The following is a 23,578-nucleotide window of genomic DNA, read 5'->3' on the forward strand; positions in this document are numbered from 1 at the left end:
ATCTCTCGGGTGTGGAAGGCACAATATGGGTATGGCTTGACGCCAAGAGAGGATAGCTGCTGGTTAGAGGAGCACCATGGCAACTCAGCAGGAGTGGTGAATTTTCCTGAAGTTCCCACCCGTTTTTGCCCCTTGCAAATGAAGTCCTACGTGATTAAATGACCCGGGAAGCTCTCCATCTCATTTTCAGATTGCGGGTGAGCGTTTTTACTTCGCAATGGTGGCGAGAGCGTTTCCTTAATGGGACTCGCATCTGCCATTTTGTTTTTCTTCAAAAATGGACTGCGTTCTCTGACTGACTAAAATGGGAGTGTGTATGTCCCATGTTCATAGCCTGAGTTTATTTTAGCCCTAATACTCTCTTCTGCTAATGGGCAATACATATAATTCCTTGGAGGACAATGGAACATGAAGGTATATTTTTTAATAATTACATTTTTCACTCAGTGAATCTTTTTTCTTTCAGAGCTGCTGTATTTGAAGTATGATGGACTTTTATTTCAAGTGAATTTCTGGCCCCTCTTTAATGGAATGTTAGAACTGGAACTACTCTGTTTGAGAGTATCAATATTGCTGCAGATATTGCGCTATCATAGTTTTTACCGCTTTCCATCATATTTCATTAGGGACTTTATGTCAATTAGAAATGGACTATAATTAGGTTGTTCTAAGATTATTATTCAGTCCCTTTCTTCCATAGAAATTTCTTGTTGTTATTTCAACTGAGTTTCTCTGCTGGCTGCTACGACACTTCCTCTCTGCACGTTGTTTTGCTATTTTCAGTGTTTTTCAATTCTCATTCAACATTTTATGGGGAGAACAAAATCTTCTTGCCGTGTTATTCGTTCTTCATCACCACTGTCATCTTTGGCAGACCATAATCCTTATTCTGTTCTCTCAACAAATATGGAGAACTTTGGAAGCAATTCATCACCCTCCCTTAAGGAATCACCGGTAGCTTCATCGAATATCCTACTTCCCACCAGCAAGTTTACTACTAAACTGACCACTTCCTCGATATTATCTTCCAGAAAACGCATTAAAAAGGATCCTCCTTCACCTACTACATTACATCCTCCAATTACCATGGATGTACTTCCAAAAGAGATACGTGCTCTTCGGCCTTACATGGCGGAAACGCATATAAGGCTCCAAGCTTTGGACAACAAGTGGTCAACAATGCAGACTAAGGTCTTGCAGGTTGAGCAGCAAGTAGAATCTGTTCAGGTTGTGGTGAACCAAGTTCCTACAATGAAATCTGAAATTGCTGTACTCAAAAAAATAGTGGAAAATTTGTAGAACTGCAATAGGCGTAATAATTTGCACATTTATGGTCTGGCAGAAGGCTTAAGAGGTTCTGATGTAAATTCTTCCAGTCTTTTCTTCCACAAGTTCTTGGTCTTCCTAACTCCCCTGTTTTAAACATTCAAGGAGCACATCGTTTGGGATGTATTTCAACAATGGCAGCCTCTTCAGTCAAACCTAGTGGCGTTATCATATCCTTCCTGGAATAAACAGACTTATTGAAAATATTGCAAGCAGCTAAACTCAAAGGCAGGATTTTTTGGCAAAGTTCTAATCTCTTCTTCGCACAAGACTATGCCAAAGAAACAGTGGACAGAAGAAAGAAATTTCAAGAAATTAGACCATCTCTCTGTCCTCTTAATGCCAGATTTGGTCTCTTCCATCCCTGACTTTTCAAAGTGACATACAAAAATAGAACTACAAATTATGAAGATCCTGCCTTACTGCAACGGTTTCGGGAACAATGCAGAGAAGAAGATATGGATGTATCCAGACATGCAGCTGTTTAACCTTGTGTTGTTAATTGGTCTAATTTGCTTTGTTGTTTAAATTATGATGTCTTTTGTTCTTATTTAACTAAGTCTCTCGGTTTTCCCTATGTTATATTTACCTGTTATGTTTTTCTCTTTTATTAGGTGTGGTATTTGCTTCGTATATATTTTTTGTTATCCCTGGTCTGCTTGGATGATGCCTTCCCCTGCCCGGTCTGCCCTGAGTTGCCTGGTTACTTGTGCCATTTTCCTCATGTGGCTTCACTACCCTCATTTTTTTCATGTCTTTTGTAATTGGTTATTATGTTATTGGAATCTTTGGTATATGTTGTCTATTTGTTGTTTTTGTGTTTTCTCCTATTCTCCTATTCTCCACTCCACCTTTCCTTTTTCGGAAATCTTCCTTCTTTCGCTAATGTTTTCTTCCTGTTTCTCTTCTTTCCTTATATTCTCTCCTCTTATCATACTTATAATCTTTTTTGCTCTTCCCTTTTTTAAAACGACTCGTTTTCTTCTTTATATTATGTATCTTTGCTGATTCGCTTTTGCAAATTGTTTGCTCATCATTCTTATGTATTTCATATTGTTAAGTTTTTTGCTGGTTTTAATTATTGTTACATATATCTTATATCTCGCTGATTACTGTAGATGGCTTTAAAAGTTGTTTAATGGAATGCTAAGGGTTTGGGTTCTCCTATAAAGCGTCAACAGGTACAGTCTCATTTAGCCTATTTAAAAAGTGATATAGCTTTGTTACAGGAAATACATGTGTTAGAAAAAGAAATCCCTAAACTTAAAAGACATTGGGTTGGTCATGTTTTTGCCTCCCCGCGTATGGGTATTTGTGATGGTGTAGCCATTTTATGCCATAAACTTCTTGACTTACAAATTCTCTCTCAAGATACTGATGATCTGGGTAGATGGATCTCTGTTTCAATGTTATTGAGTAATATCTATTTGACTCTTTTTAATCTGTATGCTCCTACTGCCCAGGATAATACTTTTTGGCCTACAATATTATCTAAATTGATGTCTTTTCATGATTAATACCTGTTAGTTGGTGGGGGTTGTAATTTGGTCATGGATCCGATTATGGATCGCAATTCTCAATTGAAATGTATTTTCTCTCCTATGCATTCTCAATTCATATCCACCATTCAACAAAGAGCTTTAGTAGATGCTTGGCAATTATGTAACCCTACACTTAGAAAATATTCTTTCTTCCCTCCAGTTCACTCTTCCAAATCTCGCTTAGATTACATTTTTATTTCAAAAGCACTTACACAACATATCACTCATTCCAATATTGGCTCCATATTAATGTCTGATCATGCCTCTGTTTCCTTAGATTTAGATCTTCTTCCTCCTATTCAAGGTACACGCAGATGGAGATTCAACAACTCTCTCCTCTTAGACTCTAAGTTTACCAATCAATTTGATTCCTTTATCAATACTTTCTTTTTTGAGGATGAAAATCCACACATGTCCCCATAGATTATCTGGGATACCTTTAAAAGCTGCCTCTAGAGATTTTATTATTTCCTTTGTATCCCAACAAAAGAAATCTTCTTTACTTACTCTACAATCACTTATGGCAAGTATTAAACAATTAGAACATTCCTTTTTCCATACAAATTCCAAATCCTGCTTAGATGAACTATTCAAAGCCAAATTTGGTTTCAATACACTATCTACTGAAAACGCGAACTAATTTTTGCTCAAATCCTCAGCCAAATAATTTGGGAGTCAAAATAAAGCGGGGAAACTTTTAGCCAATTATCTTAAAGGTAAAAAAGAATGTTTCAGGATTAGGTAAATCCTTTCTTCGAACACTCACTTAGTCCACAAAAATGAAGGCATTCTATTGGAATTTACTAAATTTTTTCAAACTCTTTATACTCCTAAATCTTTGGGATCTCAAGATGATATACTTCAATGCTTTTCCTCTATTAATCCACCTTCCTCTCTCAGTGTTGGAAGAAGATATTCAAGAATTGGACATCATTTCTGCAATTGATTCCCTTAAATGCGTAAAGCTCCAGGGCCTGGTGGGTTCACGATTCAATTCTATTCCTCTTTTTCTTGGACTCTTATCCCTAAATTACTTCAATTATATAAATGTTTTATTTCTTCCAGAAAGTCCAGTGGCTCTTTTCAAGAAGCTTTGATTTGCCTTCTTCCCAAAGAAGGAAAAGACCACACTCTCTCTAAAAATTATAGACCCATTTCTTTAATTAATTTCGATTATAAAATTTTTGCAAAGAATCTAGCTTTACGCTTAGAGAAATTATTACTCCTATTAATTGGACGAGAACAATGTTGTTTTATTAAAGGTAGACATCTCTCAAACAATACTAGAATATTCTTTAATGTCCTTACCAAGGCCGTATAAACATTCTTTAGCAGCTATTTGTTTGGATGCTGAAAAAGCTTTTGATAGAGTTGTTGGTCATTTATTTTCTCCACTTTGTCCTGGTTTTGTTTTGGTCTCAAATTCCTAAATTAAATTTCCTTACTGTACTCTTCACCGGTTTCCTCCATTTTAGCTAGTGGTCTTATTTCTTCTTCCTTTTCTTTATATCGTGGGGTAAGACAGGGCTGTCCTCTTTCTACTCTTTTGTTTATAGTTATACTAGCTCTTGAACCCTTTTTAATTAAGGTACTTTCAAACTCTCAGGTTATTGGCTTTAAATATGGTTCCAATCAATCAAAGCTTTCTGTTTATGCAGATGACATTTTGCTCTTTTTAGCACATCCACAAACTTCCCTGCAGCTTTCTTATTGCAAGTACAATCCTTTGCCTCTGTGTCAGGACATAAACTAAATGGTGACAAGTGTGAAATTCTCCTATTAAATACATTTCTTTTTTCAGTTGATTACATTTCTTCGGGTTTCATTGGGCCTCGGATAAAATCATCAAGTACTTGGGTTTATGGTTCAAGTCTTCCATCAAAGAATACATGTTACCAAATTTAAGAGAATTACAGACACTATTGAAAAATACTACAGTCAGGTGGAATCCCTTGTTTTTAACTTGGTGGGGCCGTTTCAACACGATCAAAATGATGATGGTACCTATAATAGTTTTTTATATTTCTAATTTTCCTATAAATATTCCTAACTCACATTTCAAATCTATTTACCCCATTCTAACTAAATTTCTATGGAAAAATAAGAAACATTGTATGTCTTTACAGAAACTTAAACTATTTAAACAATTAGGTGGTGTCAATTTTCTGGATTTTCAAACTTATCATACTGCGTTCTCTCTTAAACAAACCTCTTTATTACTCCATGATCATGATGAGAATACAAAAATACTGTTATGGACTACTATTGAAAAGATTTTCTTCATCCTTTCTCTTTCCAAGAATTTCTATCCTTTACTTATCGTCCTTTGTCTCTCTCTCCCTTCCCATTTTTAATACCAGCTGTAGAATTCTTCAACCTTTATTTACTAACCATCTCTCTCCTGAAGAACACTTTTTTCAGTCTTTAATATGGTATAATAAATATCTTAAAATAAGTCATAGGGTTATTTCTTTGGAAAAATTGGCATTTTAAAGGGCTTCACTGGGTACATCAACTTTTCCAAGACGATACGTGTATTGATTTTCAAGTTGCTCAAACAAGTTTTTCTCTACCTACCTATTACGCGTCTAAATATGCATCCTTAATTTCATTGATTCAGTCTACATACAACAGTTTAGAGCTCAATCCTCCCTTGTCTCCGTCGTCTCCCACTATCCTAACTGTCTTATCTCTTTCTCCATCTGCATCTCAATTGTATAAACATTTATCCTCTTCTCCTAGTATCCAAGGTGGAACTTTTATGGTAGATTGATCTCCAACTGTCCCTTTCTATTCCTACATGGAATAAGGTCTGGTTTAATATTAGGTGCCGCTCACTGATTGACTTTGCCTGCCATTGAGGATTGCTCTTGGGCGTTTGTTTCGTGCTATCTCTGCTTGCTCCCTGAGGCACGCCAGCTGGTGTGAGCGGCTCCGCAGTCGGCGGACAACCAACTCGCTCCCAGTCTGGTATTGCCCAGGTTGAGGACTTTGGCGTGTGCATAGCGGAAAGAGCCTACCGGGGGACTGCGAGGCCCAGCATTCTCCATTCCGCACAGCAGGTGCCTCTTCCCCCGGCGGCCACGCCCCCTGATTCCGGGTACTTCACTGGCGTAAGCTCCACCGCGACGCGGGACGAGCGCGGGACGGAGCGCGGGGCGAAGACCGGGCAAAGAGCGGGCCGTTTGAGGCCGGTGGAGACTGGACTGGGCTATTTCGCTTGGCCTTTATTTAGTTATTGCAAATTCACCTCTCTGAGGCGCCTGTAGAGCATAAGGTGCTATGTCCACGCGTCAGTATAGAAGCAGGGCAGCCAAAGGGAAGTTGCAAAATGGGACACTTGATGATTTTATTACCAGGACTAACTCCGCCATAGATATGGAGATTAATAAAATGCAGCATAGGGTCTCCATTGAACTCGATGCAGCTAGAAGGTTATCCCAGGAGCTGACTATGGCCAAAAAGTCCTCTTTAGGTCATTTTGCTCTTGCCAAAACACCTGAACGCTCAATGGGCCCAGCTCCTATTCTGACGCACGCAGTTATCCATCAGCCAGCAGCCACATCTTTTCCAGCCCCAGCATCGATGGTGGGGTCTCCACGTTCATCCCCCCCCCATCCTTAGTCCATCATTGGGTGGGGTGGCTAGGGTTGAGGGGGACCCTCCGGAGACGGTACCTATTGTTAAGTGTAAGGTAATGAGCGGGAGGATTTCCCTTACCCCCCAAAAGGGCGCCATTCACAAATGAAAGCGTAATAACACATCTGCCTATTCTAGGAAAAAGGCTAAGGTTGCAAAGGCTCAGCTCTTTACGGGGACAAAGCTCTTTACGGGGACAAAGCTTAATGTTAAGGGGGAGGGTTGCTCCCCTCCCCAGTCACCCCTTCATGCACTACCTCATGTATCCCACGCATCCCTTCCTATGGGAAATAATTGCCCCTCTGCATTAGAATTTAGTTTAGCAAAATCGGTGGGGGAATTTGACAATCTTGCAATAGAAAGCGAGAATGGTGGGGTACCACTCTGCACGATAGAACGGAAGGATGTGGAATTTTTGACGATTGTCTGGGAAACGTTAAAAAAACTCTTAACCCCCTTGGAAGTTAGACTCTCACGAATAGAAAACCAGCTGCTTGAGACAGAAAAAAGCATTCTAACTTTAGCCACCCTGAGCATACCCGAAAATAAACCGACTAGCTCACTAGTCGCTACTCTTATTCCATCAGTACCTGCTGTCATTCCACCAGCAGCTCCGGTGATTAAATCCATTCCGAAACCTCGGCATAAGGTAATTACAAGCACTTCCGTTAATAGAGTAGCGGAGGGTGCAAACCAGCTGCAGGCTCAAGCTGCACCAGCCCCGAAAGCCATGGCAGTCCCGAGGGCCAAAGACCATAATACTTACCACTCCAGTCCACAGAGAATAAAATCTAATAAAAATCATTATAGGGGCTATGTTGATCTTCCCCCAGATGTAAGACCTTATGTAGTTGTGCTAACGGGGGTGCCGGAAATTCCATACCAACAGCAGGAAGACTTTGGGTCATTAAAAAATAAGGTAATTCATTGGTTTAATGTAAATAGGCCGCTACCCAATCACCTGAGAAGCAAAATTCTTATGGTGCGATGGGTCCCTTGGATAGGTACCTCGCACAAATCTATCACAGGTGATTGCGTTATTGTTTCTTTTGAAGACCCCAATACTGCACACCATATTTTATCATGGAACAATCATGGAGTAAACTCGCCCATAACACCTAGCCCCCTAACTTATTTTTATCCCCCGCGTTCACACCCTAATACGGGGGGAAACTGGAATTGGATTCCGGCGAGAAACTGTGTACAGGGTGGGCTACCCAACTACTGGCAAGATGTACATGGCGGGTGGAATGGGGCACCCACTCATAATAGATTTGGGTGCCTTGAGGATGTGGATTGACTTTCCCATAGGGCTTTTGACACACCGTCCTTAGCAGATTCATACTGTTTTTTGTCTTGCCCTTCACCGCGCTCTGCCTCTCGACCATTACAATGTCTCCCTGGAAACTGCAATCTAACTACAGGAGAGACTAGGCATACAGAGGGGGATGTTGTTGAATATCGAGTGGGTGGTACACTCCCTGAGCCAATAATTGATAAAATTATCCACCTAGATCCAGGTGGTCAAAACACTAAGGATAACCCCCTTCCTAAGGTGCCGTATGTAATATGCTCGCTGCCAACAGAGGGTTTGCCCTGCCCTAAGTACAGCCAGTGCAGGGCAAGCGGGTGCATATCTGTATCTAATACCAATGATAAGGCGGGGGCTCTCGGCGTAGTGTCCATACTTTCTTGGAACGTTGCCGGGCTGGCCAACAAATTAGATTCCCCGGAGTGGGCGGAACTCATTGAGGAACATGACATATTCTTGTTCCAGGAAACGTGGGCCAGGGAAAAACAGTGCCGCACAGGGTACGCTTCTTTTAACATTCCGGCCAAACGGGGGGGAAGGGACGACCGTCTGGTGGCCTGTTGATTTGGGTAGGTTCCCACCTCGGTTGCAGGGCAAAAAACCTTGAAACCAACTCAGCGGACTTCCAGTGCGTTGTTTTGGAGTGGGCATCTGGTGCGAGTATGGCATTGATAAATGTATACTCAAGACCGGTTGGGATAACAGGTACTTCGGGGACAATTGAGGATCTAGCTTTGTTCCTCGACTCTGCCACCCTCTGTCCTTCACTTGTAGTTGGGGGGGACTTTAATATCCAGTACGAGCCCCTCCCGGATTTTCTGGAAGGGGTAACTAGCGAAGAGGAAGACCTTTGGGAGATACCTACCCTGCCGGGCCCCCCTGTAAAGTCATGGTCACCTCTAGTCACCCAAATAACATCTTTTACTTTATCCCACTCACTGAGGGCCTGTAATGGGCGGTTCAAGGGAGATATTCCACCTAAGCCCACCTTTAATAGAGCAGGTCAGGAGTCACGGATAGATTATATCCTGGTTTCAACGAAGGATTGGGCTAAAGTGAGGGACTTTGGGATAGTCGCAAGGACTGATAGTGACCACAATGTATTTTCGCTGAGGTTCGCGGTCCAGGGAATGCCCACTACTACCCAAGAAGAAAATCTAACATTTCCTGCTGGGTTAGTTGCAACTAGCAACAGACGTAGAATTAGATGGCCAAAACTCCTGGAGAATCCCTATGATATCCAGAGGTTATACGCGATTGTGGTGCTTGCCCTTGAAAAAGTTGTGGATCTAATCCCCCAGTTATCCACCACTGTTGAGCTTACTGTGCTTGGGGACATTCACTCTGAGCTCTGTTCTAACCTAGCAGAAGTACTGAACCCTGTGGCTAGGACGAAAAAGGCCAAGGGGAGAAGAGTCTCATGGTTCAATGCTTCTTGCAGGAGAGCAAAGGCCGATCTTTTGGAGTCCCTCAAAATTCGGGAAACCCCCAGTATGATCAGGGAAAAGCGGTTGGCCTACAAGCTTCTCCTTCGCAATGCCAAAATGGAATGGGACCATGACAACTGGTCTGAAATGACGGCTGCCCTTGCACTACGAGATGCCCGGAAATTTTGGCAGATCGTCAAGCATGGTTCTGCTGAACCCATTGCGGCGGTAGACGCAAATATTGCATCTGCTGTGTGGGAGGACCACTTTAAAACCCTGTACAGCGTGGCCGATTTGGACCAACTGGGGAACCTACCCGAAGTATCAATGGTCCAACCCACTGAACGTATATCCCCTATGGATGGGTTTACTCTGGAGGAGCTCATTACGGCGATCATGGGACTTGCTGCTGAAAAGGCGCCAGGCTTAGACAAGCTCCCCGGTGACCTCTTCAGGCACGAAGTTAAGATCTGGGCCCCGTATCTTATGGTGTTGTTCAATGCGATCTTGAATGGCATGACGATCCCCCCAACTTGGCTGGGGGCAGAGATTGTGCCCATATTTTAGAGGGGCTCGCCTCTGCTCCCAGCCAACTACAGGCCAATAAGCCTGATAGACGTTTCCCAGAAGCTTTTTACTAGGCTAATTCTGGATCGTCTGTCGGTTTGGATGACGGAACATGACATTCTGAGCCCATACCAAGCAGGGTTCAGAAGGAAGGTCTCCTCCATAGACCAGGTCTTTCGGCTGGCCCTTATTTTCTGGAAAACGGTACAGTTGGAGGGTGGCAGCCTCTATACTGTATTCGTGGACCTAAGGGCGGCCTTCGACCTGGTTCCCCGCAGAAAACTCTGGGAGGTGCTGGCCAAATTGGGGGTCCCTAAGGGCTTGTTGGAGATGATTATCCGTCTCCACACTGCCAATTTTGCACAGGTAAGGTGTGGTAAGGAGGGGGCCCTATCGAACAGGTTCCCCGTTGACAGGGGGGTAAGGCAGGGCTGTGTGCTTGCACCGACCCTGTTCTGCCTCTACGTCAACGGGGTAATCTCCAACCTGAATGGGGTTGATAACTCTGACGCTCCTAAGCTGGCAGGCAGCAGGGTGCCGGCGATTATGTTCGCTGACGACACCCTGCTGCTTTCAAAGTCTCCGATGGGGATCCAGCGTGTTCTTAATGGTTTTGTGGATTTTTGCGGGGAACATGGTTTAGAAATTAACACTCTAAAGACCAAATTTATGGTCTTCAATCCCCCATCAAAATTCCGCTCTAGCCCCCACATTGGGCCAAGTAGACTAGAAAAGGTGCGAACCTTCGAGTATCTTGGAGTCACGTTAAACGAGAAAATGTCCTGGTGCCCACACCAAGAGAAAGCACTACTCAAATTGGTACAGTACTCGGGTGGGATTATGAAGCTCGTGGGAAAAAATAGGTCATCCATCCAACCCGTTGGTCCACCTCTCCAGATTTAAAGGGCACAGGCAAGGGGGGCTGCCATGTACGGTAGTGAGCTCTGGGGCCATGCAGTCTCTCCAGACCTGGTGAAAGAGGAGAACAAGTTCATCAGGCGGGTGGTAGCAGTTCCCCCCAGCACGCCTCTTGTCCCATTAAGGTTAGATTTGGGGATGAGACCTCTCGATGAAGATCTGGCATTGCGTCCCTTGGTTCATTGGCGTAGATTGTGGGCGGTCCCAGAACTGATTAGTTATAGGAAGGGGCTCCAGGAGGTGCTTGCTATGCCTAATGCAGGGAAAATCAAATGGCTTAAATTCATTAAAACTGAGTTGGAGGGTCTAGGCCTACTGACCCTCTGGTCTGACCCCTTATCCACCTGTCCATTAATTTCCAAAAAGAGGCTGGCAAAGGTTTACTACGACAGCAAAATAGCGGCACTCTGTCGTCGACCAAACCTTGGGACACTCACGGAGTCATTTCTACGTATCAAGGACATCTACAGCTTTGAACCAGCCTTGGACAAATTATATCCTGCTTTACTCAGGAAACTCTACTTGCAATGGAGGCACGGGACACTCCCACTTCGAGCCCTTACTAGCAAGTGGAGCGAACCCGCCGTTAGCTTATGCCCGGCTTGCAGAGTGGCCAATGAATCTGAGCTGCACATAATTTTTTTCTGATCGGCTTATAGCGCGACTCCTAAGAAATGGATTGTTCCTGTATGCAGGAATTTGGGGTTTGCGGAGTGTCTGGCCGCATTCAGAGTGCTTACAACTGACTGACGGACCACATTGTTTTTGCCGTGGCTAAATACCTAGGTTCAATGTGGTCTCTGAGTAGTCAATGCCTCAAGGCCGGTCTCTGAACTTTACCGTAGTAAAACTGTGATACCTTGTACCAATGAATTACTCGTATGGACTCCGCTGGATGTCGCAATCTTTTAACGTTTTAATGTTTTAATAATTTTTAATGAAATGCTTCTTGAATATCTTTTATGGTGATAAATTACCGAAATAAAGATTTATGAAATGAAATGATTAGGAAAATGTCCAGGGCTGCCAATACTACCCAAACTTTAGTCTATATTTATAACCGACTTTTACTGAGACCTGTCTCATTACATAAAATAAATCCTACCCTCTCCTCCTCTTGCTGGTCCTGCAATGCATCCCCTGCTGATCTCCAACACATGTTATTTTATTACACCCATGTTCATAATTTCTGGAGACTAGTTTGGAGGCAAATCAATTATATCTTTCATTCACAAATTCCTCTCATTTTTGTTAATGTATTTTTAGGTAGTGTATCTACTGATTGCGAGTGCCACTGAAACAATTTTCATATTATTGATCTACTCCTTGCAGTTGCTTTCCAACAAATTACTAGGACATGGAAGAACACTGCCAAAATCTCTCATCAAGCTTGGTGTTACAGGATTTGTTATAATCACAAGCTAGATATGGCATATGTCCACCCCATTTCCCTTGCTATAAAACGAGAATACCTATAGTCGACTATAACTCACTTTCTAGATGTATCTGCAAATACAAGACAAAGCCATAATCCCGAGTTGAAGAAGTACCCAAACCTCCATGATTTTTCATTTTTGTTGTTTATTTACTTTTGTATTTTCTACATTTAATATTATATATTTGTTGTGCATTTTCCGTTTATTATGAATTTCCATAATTATTAATAATTACATAGGTGGTTATGTTTACTAATAATACCACATAAATGTTATTTTCCCTCCCCTTTTCTCCCTTCTCCTCCCTTCCCATAATAACGTATCATAATTTTACCGTTAAGATTGTATTTACTATATTTATTGAGATGGTTTATATTTTATCAATAAATGTCCTTTTCAACAAAAAAAAAGAAGGCACAGCATGGCTACAAGGGAGTTATCTTGTAGAATGTCAGTTATTAGCATTCTGTCCAAGTAATTATTCTGATCAATGGATCCTGTTCTGTCCAGAATAATTCCCAGAGCTAGGTTCCAGTTACCTTTGACGATCACTCTAGTTCTACCAAACTCTAAAAGAAGGCTGTCAAATACTGAAAAAAACAGCTTATGAGAAGTTGGATGTGTATATTGATCCAATGATCAGGAGCTCATTTGCAAATTTTACTTTAGCAAAAGCATATCAACCATGTGGGTCCAACTCAGCAAGTAATACTTTAAGCAGAAGGTGCTTGCCGAAGGGGATCGCACACCCTCGAGGTTTCTGACTCTTCAGGAGGTGGTTGAGTGGTCCCCTGGCTATCTGTGCAGCTACTAACAACAACCTATACCACACAGTAATTTCTAGTTTTTCAGTTTCTGTTGGTGTCAAATGTGTTTCTTGTGAAAGAGCGACCAACCAATGTCTCCATGTTTAGTGGCCATATAATGTAGTATTTTAGTCCTCCTTATATAATTAGATTCCCTCCTGACGTTTAGCGATAAAATCTGTAGGCTTCATTTGTTACGTCAGACGTTAGATCTAAATTGTTCATGAATAATGCAGCTTCTCCACCTTTGTCAGAGTGAATCCTTAAAGTCGCTAAATTAACCTGAGCTCAACCTCCTAGTAGATATGATAGAGAGAAGACAGGTTTAACTTAGAGGCAATGCGTAAGGTATTTGTACAGTACTCAAACAGGAGTAAATTCAAAACACAACATATGAAAAATCCCAAACCAATTTAGAAAAATAAGGTGCACTTTAATAAATAAAATGTCACCAAAAGATCCAATAAGTAGAACAAGAGTTACACATGTTTAAAGTTTGAATGTAAAAATTGAAATCAAAAGAGTTAAGCAACAACCGCGTCATCTAGTTGCTACGTTTTAACGTTGACCGTGGTGGAGCTTATGTTGGATACAAGGACGACATTCGGCGTGGTCAACAATTTACTTTCACATAGGAAAACTTTTTCGGAGCAAAACATTTTTATCTGGGCAAGGGAGCAGGCTGTGGCCAAAGCTGGGCTTGTCAACGACAGGGAGCTGAAGTCTGAGGTCTCGGTGCAGCTGACATAGGTGGGAAAGCTCACAGCAGGAAAAGGTCAGGTTTTGCACCCAAGCAGCCCTCACTATTGATTGGATACAAGTGGTGGTGGCTTGGTCCAGTGAAGCTTTCTATGATTGGACTTAGAAACTTTTCTGGGACTTGTATATCCTCAGCTGGGCAAGGATGCAGACTGTGGCTGAAGAGAGCTTGACGTTGTAGATGCAGGAAGCAGCTGGTCCAGTGAATCAGTGTTGCTGATGCAGAGAAAAAAGTAGTAAGAGACGTGACAAAGTTAATCCTAGCGGCAATGCACTCTTGGCAGATCAGCGTGCTAGGTTGGTACTGGTCCCGAGCCGGTTCTAAGGGTAAAAAGTTTTGAAGTCCTAGGTTTCATGAAAATTTAGACGCTTTGACACCAGCCAAGGGTCCAGGATCTTGGATAGAGTACTTTCGGGTCAAGACTCACTCCAGCAGAGGCCAGCAGTAGGGTCTAGGGCAGGTCCAGTTGTAACTGGTCACATGGAAAGCAGATAAACGCCTCTTGAAGCTTGTTGTAGCCCCGTAGCTCAAACAGGAGGCCAGACAACTGACTCTTGGAGTCATTTCTGGGGTCCTAGGTGCAAGGTGTTCAGGTCCAGTCTTCTTCAGGTCTTCAGACAGTAGGGCAGTCCTTCTTCTGAATCTTCCACAGGTCCAGCGGTTTTCTGAGGATGGTGCTAAGGAAGCTTTATTTATGCCCAGTAACGTACTGGGAATTGGGCAAAGCCCTGGCCCCTTCCTAATCAATAGGGTATAAGTTCCCACTTTTACAGCACTTCATGTGTGTTTTTTGGTGAACGGTCCCACATTGCCACTCTCTGACCATAGCCAACATGGCAAAACCTTTCTTCCTTTGTGCAGAGCCCCTGCACCAACCCTAGAGGTGTGACCAGGGAAATGACAACCCCTTCCTCTGCTGCCGTCACTCAAAATTAGTTCTAGGGGCAGCTCCTCTCCCACTGGGCCTGGTGCCTGGCTGCCTTTGGGACAAAGGAAGGGGACATGCCTGTGAATCGGTAGGTCCCTTTGGAGTTAATTACGTTCCTGGGCACAGTCCAGATGGTCAGCCTACCAGAGAAAAAAACACCTTTCCACACCTGAGGTCTTTGTCTCAACTCTAGGAGCAAGTTTACACCTTATTAAAGTGGCTATTCAGCTCCCAGGTGATAGTTGGAAGCTCATACAACTGGGCTTCTAAAGGCTTTGGGTAGGTAACAACCAACTTTTTAGAGGGACCAGTTCTAAAATATTTGTTACATATCTTATATATTTTTTTAAAGTCTACAAATAAACTCGGTAGTTTTTCTAGGCTGCAGTAGCAATATTAAATTAACTATTGTATCCCAATATTTTCATATAGAACAGTTAACCTTGCTGTAGTGAAAATGGCTTTTAGGGCCTAAACTTTATAAAGACATGTTTAACATTACACTCCTACATGCCCTACTTTCAAATACTATGCACCCTGCCTTATTGAGCACTGTGGCTTTAATCAGGGGTGACATAAATATTTTGAAGTAGAGTTTTAGACCTGTCAAGAGGTGTTATTTTGAAAAGTCGAATTTGAGGTTTAGGCCTATGCAGCCTGGTTACTGGTGGCAGCTCTGCCGTAATTTTTGCATAGTCACTTCAGTTGGAGGCACAATGAATGCTGAAGCTCACTGGTGACATTGAACTTACAGGCCGCAGGGACACTTCGAACGCTACATACTAAGGTATGTTAAATATGCCAATTAGGGTATGTCAATTTAATCATGTTGCAAGGGAAAGAACGAGCACCCTACCACTGGTTGGCATGAGTAAAATGTAAAGTCATTTGCAATAGTTTGTAATGGGGGAGCGGCTCCTTGCAATCTTTGTCATCTGACGAAGAGGTATGTTAAAGACTGATTGGTCCCTTGAGAGAGGGTAGCAGGATAAATGATGTGGGAAACTCCCTATTCAAATGGATGGAGTAGTAATTTCATGTTCACCCCATGCAAATTATCAATAAAGGACAAAGTGTTCTGAGGAAGAGGTATGTTAAAGACTGATTGGTCCCTTGAGAGAGGGTAGCAGGATAAATGATGTGGGAAACTCCCTATTCAAATGGATGGAGTAGTAATTTCATGTTCACCCCATTCAAATTATCATTAAAGGACAAAGTGTTCTACGTCTGCAGTAGAGTTGTTTGTCTACTTAAATCAGTGGGCCAACCTTCACTTACTGAGAGCCAACATTTAGACTTCTGGCGGAAGGATCGCTGGCAATTTGGGAGCCTCCTCTGTATAAGGGGTCATTCGTAGGCCACGAAGTATATGATGGTATTACAACCAACAAAGAGTAACAAGCAACTGGTGCTTATGGGAAAGAAATGACAGTTTGCATTTTCCACTCTTCAGTTTTCAAGGAAGGACTCAACACATCAAGGAGGGTTCAGGCAATAATAAATGTTTTGTGTATTATGCAACATTCTAATTTTTCCACTTGTATTTGTTAGGATCAGAAATGTGTATTGCAGTCAAATTATCATTTATTGGAGGCAGCTGTATATCAAATTTGGTAATAGCCTCACCATGATTATCTCTTCAATACTGGCAAACACTTTGTACCTGTTCTGTCAGGCAGATCGGTAGAACATGTACTCTTGAAGAGCATAGTATATGAACCAGAGTTAATAAAGCAATCGGAGAGAAGGGAAGAAAAAGCAGAGGGATAGGAGTCATAGTGTCAGCATCATTATAAAAAGTGGCGGAGGAGCATCACCCCACTACTTTTTCAGCAGTGTAGGGAAAAATAAAATGCTAATAACTCAATGTTATTTCACTTTATTTTTTCCTGTTGTGGGCGTGACAGTTTTACAAGGCAGACAGAGCTGCTCTGCTGACAGAGCAGGGGAGGGGAGGTGTGGTTTTCACTTCCTAAGTATGCATAAATGTTTGGTCGGCCATCTTAGGCTGGGCAAACTGTCAGGTGCACTTAGAGGAAGTGCTTCACCCAGGATGAATTACAGCCTGGGTGAAGAACATGCCTTGGCTCCCAGTCCCATCTGAGCGCCATACCACAGTGCTCAGACCAATCACAAAGTAGCATTGCAGCATTGTGATTGGCTCTGGGGGCCCTGGGTGCTTTTTGGGTGCTTCCTGTTTTGTGTTCCAGCCAAAGGAACAAGAATGAGTGACAGGATGAGGAGGACGCGGCGAGGAGAACACGGTGAGGAGATACGTTTATTTTAATTTTTTATTTACCCCCTCCCCACCACGCATCCCTCCATCTGTGCCGGTTGCCACCGATTAAACATAGCATGAAATTAGATTGCTGTCCCAGCTGCTTCGTGATGCTTTTACTCCATTGTTATGTGCGAGCTTGATTTGTCCCTGCCTCTATTTTATGGCTCTCATTACCAGCTCCAGCTCGGGAAACATCCTTTACAACGCAACTTTTACAACGTACTACCATTACGACGCAACTTTTACAACGCAAGTTATTACAACGAATTGCGCTGGGGGGCGCTCTAGGATAGGGAATAGTTTAATTACTATCCAACACCTTCCCTACTATCCACGGGGACTGGAGTTGTAATAGTAAATTAAACTATTAATATCCAGCGCCCCCAATGCAAGTCGTTGTAACGACTTGCGTTGTAAAACCTGCGTCGTAATGGTATGCGTTGTAAAAGCATGCGTTGTAGTGATATACATCCCTCCAGCTCCAATGACGTACCGCCGTCACAAGAACTCTGCGACTCCCTGGCTTCCACAGCAAGGTAGCAGACATCCACAACAGCTTTGACACCCAGGAACCGACAACAGACGCCTACACCCCCGATCCAACACCCACCAAGTCAAGTCAAGTCAAGTCAGAATGTATATAGCGCGCTACATACCCATAGGGTCTCAAGGCGCTTGAGGAAGGGGGGGGAGGTTTACTTATCGAATATCCAGGTTTTAAGTTGTTTTCTGAAGGCTAGGTGGTTTTGAGTAAGGCGGAGGTGGATAGGAAGGGAATTCCAGGTTTTGGCCGCTAAGTAGGAGAAGGATCTTCCCCCCATGGTGGCTTTGTGGATGCGCGGAACAGCGGCGAGGGCTTGGTTGGACGAACGCAGCTGGCGGGTGGGGGTGTAGAAGGAAAGGCGCGTGTTGAGACAATCAGGTCCAAGTTCGTATAGGGCTTTGTGTGCATGGGTGAGGAGACGGAACGTTATTCTCTTGTTGACGGGGAGCCAGTGAAGGTCTTTCAGGTGGACGGAAATGTGGTCTGTGCGGGGGATGTCTAGTATGAGTCTGGCTGAAGCATTTTGGATGCGTTGGAGTTGTTTCTGCAGTTTTGCGGTGGAACCGGCGTAAAGGGTGTTTCCGTAGTCCAGACGGCTTGTAACCAGTGCGTGGGTGACCGTTTTTCTTGTTTCGGTGGGAATCCAGCGAAATGTTTTTTTGAGCATGCGTAGGATGTTGAAGCATGAAGATGAGACGGCGTTGACTTGTCTGGTCATCGAGAGTGAGGAGTCCAGGATGATGCCCAGGTTCCATGCGTGGTCCGTCGGTATGGGGGCTTTTCCTAGGGCCGTTGGCCACCAAGAGTCGTCCCAGGCGGAAGGGGATGAACCTAAGATGAGGACTTCCGTTTTGTCCGAGTTCAGTTTCAGACGGCTGTGCTTCATCCACTCGGCTACTTCTTTCATCCCTTCATGTAGGTTGGTTTTGGCGGTGGTTGGGTCTTTGGTGAGTGAGAGGATCAGCTGAGTGTCATCAGCGTAGGAGATGATGTTGAGGTTGTGTTGACGTGCGATGGTTGCGAGGGGGCTCATGTAGACGTTGAAGAGGGTGGGGCTGAGTGATCATCCTTGCGGGACGCCGCAGATGACTTCGGTGGCCTCTGACTTAAAAGGGGGGAGGCGGACTCTCTGAGTTCTTCCAGCGAGGAACGAAATGATCCAGTCCAATGCTTTTCCTTGAATTCCGATGTTTTTGAGTCGTTGAATCAGGGTGCTATGGCAGACTGTGTCGAAGGCTGCGGAGAGGTCAAGGAGGATGAGGGCGACTGTGTCTCCGTTGTCCAGTAGTGTTCGAATGTCGTCTGTTGCTGCGATGAGGGCGGTCTCGGTGCTGTGTTTGGCTCGGAAGCAACACATCAACCTTCTGCTCTCCTGGAACAACATCAACAATAAAGACACCCTCAAAATCATGAACACCATCCACTCCGGTTCAGCTTCCGACCCCTGCCCCCACCACATCTTCAACAAGGCAAGCGCCATCATCGCACCCCAACTCTGAAAGATCATCAACAGCTACTTCGGGACCGCCACCTTCCCAGAGAGCTGGAAACACGCCGAGATCAACGCCCTCCTCAAGAAACCCAAGGCGGACCCAAGGGACCTCAAGAACTTCCGACCCATCTCCCTGCTCCCGTTCCCGGTAAAAGTAATTGAGAAGACCAGCAACAGACAACTGACCCACTTCCTGGAGGAGAACAACTTCCTGGACTCCTCCCAATTCGACTTCTGCAGCAACCACAGCACCGAGACCACCCTCATCGCCGCCACTGATGACATCAGGACCATACTGGATAGTTGGAAGCTCAAACAACTGGGCTTCTAAAGGCTTTGGGTAGGTAACAACCAACTTTTTAGAGGAACCTGTTCTAAAATATTTGTCACATATCTTATATTTTTTTAAAGTCTATAAATAAACTTGGTCGTTTTTTCTGGGCTGCAGTACCAATATTAAATTTACCATGATAAACCATGGTGGTTTTGTCCAGGACCATACTGGACCAGGACGAAACCACGGCCCTCAGCCTCCTGGAATTCTCGGCCGCCTTCGACACCATCTGCCACCACACCCTGCGCATGCGACTCCACTACGCAGGAACCCAAGGCAAATCACTGGACTGGATAACCTCATTCCTCACTTGCAGAACCCAGAGAGTACGCCTCCCCCCGTTCTGATCCGAAGCCATCACAATCACCTGCGGCGTACCCCAAGGATCATCTCTCAGCCCGACCCTGTTCAACATCTACATGGCACCGCTCGCCAACTTCATCCGAGCACACCACCTCAACATCGTCTCATAAGCCAACGACACACAGCTGATCCTCTCCTCACCAAAGAGCCGGCCATCGCAAAATCCAATCTCTGGGAGGGAATGAAGGCCGACGTGAAATAGATGAAGACCAGCTGACTGAAATTGAACTCAGATAAGACGGAGGTCCTCATCCTCAGCCCCACCCTCTCCGCATGGGACGACTCCTGGTGGCCGACCCGCTGGGAGCTGCCCCGACACCCACAAACCCCGCACGCAATCTGGGGTTCATTCTGGACTCAACGCTCTCCCCACCAAAACCAGGAGAGCGGTCACCCAAGCATTCGTCAGCAGCAGGCTGGACTACGGCAACGCCCTCTACGCAGGAACCACGATTACACTCCAGAAAAGACTCCAACGCATACAGAACGCCTAAGCACATCTCACCCTCGGACTCCCCTGCCACAGCTACATCACCATCCACCTTAGAGATCTGCCTCTGGCTCTCGGTCAACAGGAGGATCACCGTCAAACTCCTCACCCACCCTCACAAGCACTCCACAACGCCGGACCAGCATACCACAACGAATGTCTGTCCTTCTACACCCCGAACTGCTAGCTTTGCTCCGCCGACCTAGCCCTCGCCACTATCCCACACATCCGCCGAACGACCACCGGCAGCAGATCATTCTCCCACCTCACCACAAAGACATGGAACACCCTCCCCGCCCACCTGCACCACACCCAGGACCTGCTGACCTTCAGGAGACGTCTCAAGACCTGGCTGTTCGACCAGTAGCTGCTTCCCCCACCTCCCTTCCCTTAGCTCCTTGAGACCCTCCCGGGTGAGTAGTGCGCTCTACAAATGATTGATTGATTACAGCTGAACTAGATCCCTCGCAAATATGTGTTCACACAGGCGTTGGAATTAAAAGTTGTGTGCAGTTTTCCCTGATAAATTCCGGCAGGTAACATGTGCCAAAAGTCATCAGTGGAAAAGCCCCAGAACAAAGGAAAAAGATGCAGAATTTGATAAGTTAAAAACTGATCCAGCACGTTATGCCTCATTTTCCTGTTCAAAACTGGGAATAGGGGTAATGATATTTACCACATTGGTTAAATAGCTCGCCCTTTTCCCAAAAACTTGTAATGAGGGCCAAATTGTCTACCACCTCAATAGGCCTTCTTTGTCTGATTGCCTGGCTCTCTATTGATTCTGCTTCATATGGTGGTGATGACTTTTTGGGAGTTCGTTGCTGTCATCATTTGGCTTGTACATTTAGATCCACTGGTTTCCTTCGAATCTAAGCCTCTGTCAAGGCCATCTAGTTCTGTGAACTCCATGGGCATCCAATCAACAGTAGCAATCATCAGGGCTGGCTCAAGGAGACTTAATTTCAGCTCTCTTTTCCTCAACTGCTGTCTTAATGTCAGGAATTGTATTCCATTTAATATGAATATAAGTGGAGAAATTGGCTGAGGAGTAAGGAGGGGTTTAAGAAGGGTTAAAGAGAATTTTAGGGACATGCACCCACCCACAAAAGAGTATGCCCATTATTATTCAAAAACTGCCCTTCTTTAGTTTCTGCAGCCAAACATGACCCAAAATAGCAGTAAATATAATCCCTCTCAGATATGGAGTAAGTCCAGGAGCACCCATAGCGACTTACTGCAACCTCCCTGGCCCATAGAAAATAAAACCCCACAGGAAATAATGTTAAAATAAATAATGTATTTCACTGTTTTTAACATATATATTGATGGATTTTATTGGTATAAAATATAAATATAGGTAAAAATAAATATTATTGTATTATAAAATATTTCACTTTTTTAAATGTAGTTTTTATAATTAAATGAATTCATATTAATTCTCTACACATTAGCAGTGCAGTATCTTTTAATACATAATAAATATAGACATTTACTTTAGGTGTTTTGTAAATATATTTTCAAAAAATAAATGCATTTAAAATACTTAAATTATTGAAATATTTAATTTAAAATTAGATGAGTAGTAATATAACATACAAATATTTGAACTAATGTTTTAAACGTTAATAAACTTTATATAATTGTATATTTTAACACAGGGAGATCTCTGCCCCGATTTTGGGGGCCTCCAGCAAATGTGCAGAGAGTAGTAAAGTCACCACTAGTAGTAACTTTACAGTCACTTGTTACAGATTTATTGACTTCAACCCCTGTTTCAGGGCGCAGGGATGTGTCAGTCTACAATTTTGAATAACTTTACCCTTGTAAATAGTGACTAGCTAAAAGTAGTAAAGTTACTTAGACTTTCACGTGTAAATGTATTCACATGTAAGTTTACATTTGTGAATAGCCCCCTCACTGGCTTGTTTGTCATTTTGGTAAACAGCTCAAACAACCCAAATAGCATCATGCACTAAATAGCCAAGCACGACCCTTTTTAACCGGAGCTTCATACATCCTCCCCGTCCAACACACACTCCTCCTGTACAACACCAGAATATCAAGGATATAAGCTATTGTTCCAATGCATTTTTCTGTGAACTCTGAGAAATAATTGTCTAACAGGACAATAGAAATCACATAGAAGAACTAAGTAGCTGAAAAGGAACCAACTAATTCATTAAGGTAGGTCACTTGCAAACAAAAAATGAACAGTCCTCCTCTTGAACAATTATGACTCCGTTTTTGCAATAAAAATCAGAAAATGTGTCTGTGAAAGACTTCTTGTAACATATAAATGTAACACATGTTATACTGGTATGGCAAGATACTTCCATTACAAAGTACAGCGGTGCTAAATTGACGTGTTCTTTAGCTCTTATTGTTAAAAGGTGTATGTAGACATCACTACTACCCCCAAGGAAACTGGTACCTACAAGAGAGAAAAGGATGTTATTCCAAATCACATTTTAAACCACTTCAGCATACCGAATTTGGGTGCAATTCTGTGTGGTCAGGCACGTGAGTAGCTTCTCACACAATGGAGTGTGGGCGTCCATCCCACACGCGTTTCAAGCAAGCCACAATGCTTCAGACCAGACTCATCGCAAGCAGCATTAAGATATACAATGTGCTGTAGGTACCGTAAGCAGTAAGCTGTACTTCAAAGGCAAGTTAAGAGAGTGAGATTGAACATGCTCAGTGAATCATCTCTAGAGCTGACCTTCAAACATGTCCACCATTCGGAAGAATGCCAGAGACAAGGACGACTTTCCACTTCCAGTGCGACCGCAAATTCCAACCTGCAAGACAATGACGCTTCTTTCAGAAAAATGCTCATTAACATTTTTTATTATGCCAACAAGATAGTAGCTCGCTAGTGACAAATAATAACTTTGTGCAGCATTATGCACAAAGGAAACGTCAGATTGGAAAATGTCTGTGAATATCAACATGCTCAAAATGTAAAACATGTAGGCTGTGGCAGCTAGTACTTCATTATTTCAAGAATAGAAGAGTCTGCTAAATTAATGTCAATCTAACGGCCATAAAACATACAGGCCTTGATTTAGACCTCGGTGGAGCGAGGCAGTAGCAAGTTAGGAGTATGAGCAATGTGAGAGCTGCTAATGCCAGTCAATGACTCCATTCAGTATTTCCACAAATATTTAAAGACAGAGTATCTGGTTCAGGCTGGCTGCCAAGAGATTCAGTACATGTAAAGGCCATTGCCATCACCATTACAGTTTGTCAGGAAGAAGGATTGCCAGCATAGGGTTACTTATGGTTTGTACCTCTGTCTCTACACGTGTCATCATTGTCCCTGCATTGTCCTACTTTCTGCTACTCTCAGCAACTGTGATGCTACTGCCCTTTTCTTTGCAGAGAAGAGCAACCACTGTCCAGCAAAGC

At 43.5% G+C, this 23,578-nt stretch overlaps 1 protein-coding gene across 6 annotated transcripts in view; it reads right to left on the bottom strand.

The window, feature by feature from the left end:
* ABCC9 (ATP binding cassette subfamily C member 9) overlaps positions 1 to 23,578 on the bottom strand; it is a 1,243,587-nt gene that overhangs the window by 139,552 nt on the left and 1,080,457 nt on the right. For all 6 annotated transcript variants that reach the window (XM_078674078.1, XM_078674076.1, XM_078674073.1 and 3 more), the window contains one exon: positions 22,890 to 22,968. In XM_078674078.1, the coding sequence (XP_078530204.1) occupies positions 22,890 to 22,968 (79 nt within the window). The remainder of the gene's footprint in view (positions 1 to 22,889; positions 22,969 to 23,578) is intronic.

Source organism: Lissotriton helveticus, chromosome 1_1, assembly GCF_964261635.1.
Source record: "Lissotriton helveticus chromosome 1_1, aLisHel1.1, whole genome shotgun sequence".
Lineage (NCBI taxonomy): Eukaryota > Metazoa > Chordata > Amphibia > Caudata > Salamandridae > Lissotriton > Lissotriton helveticus.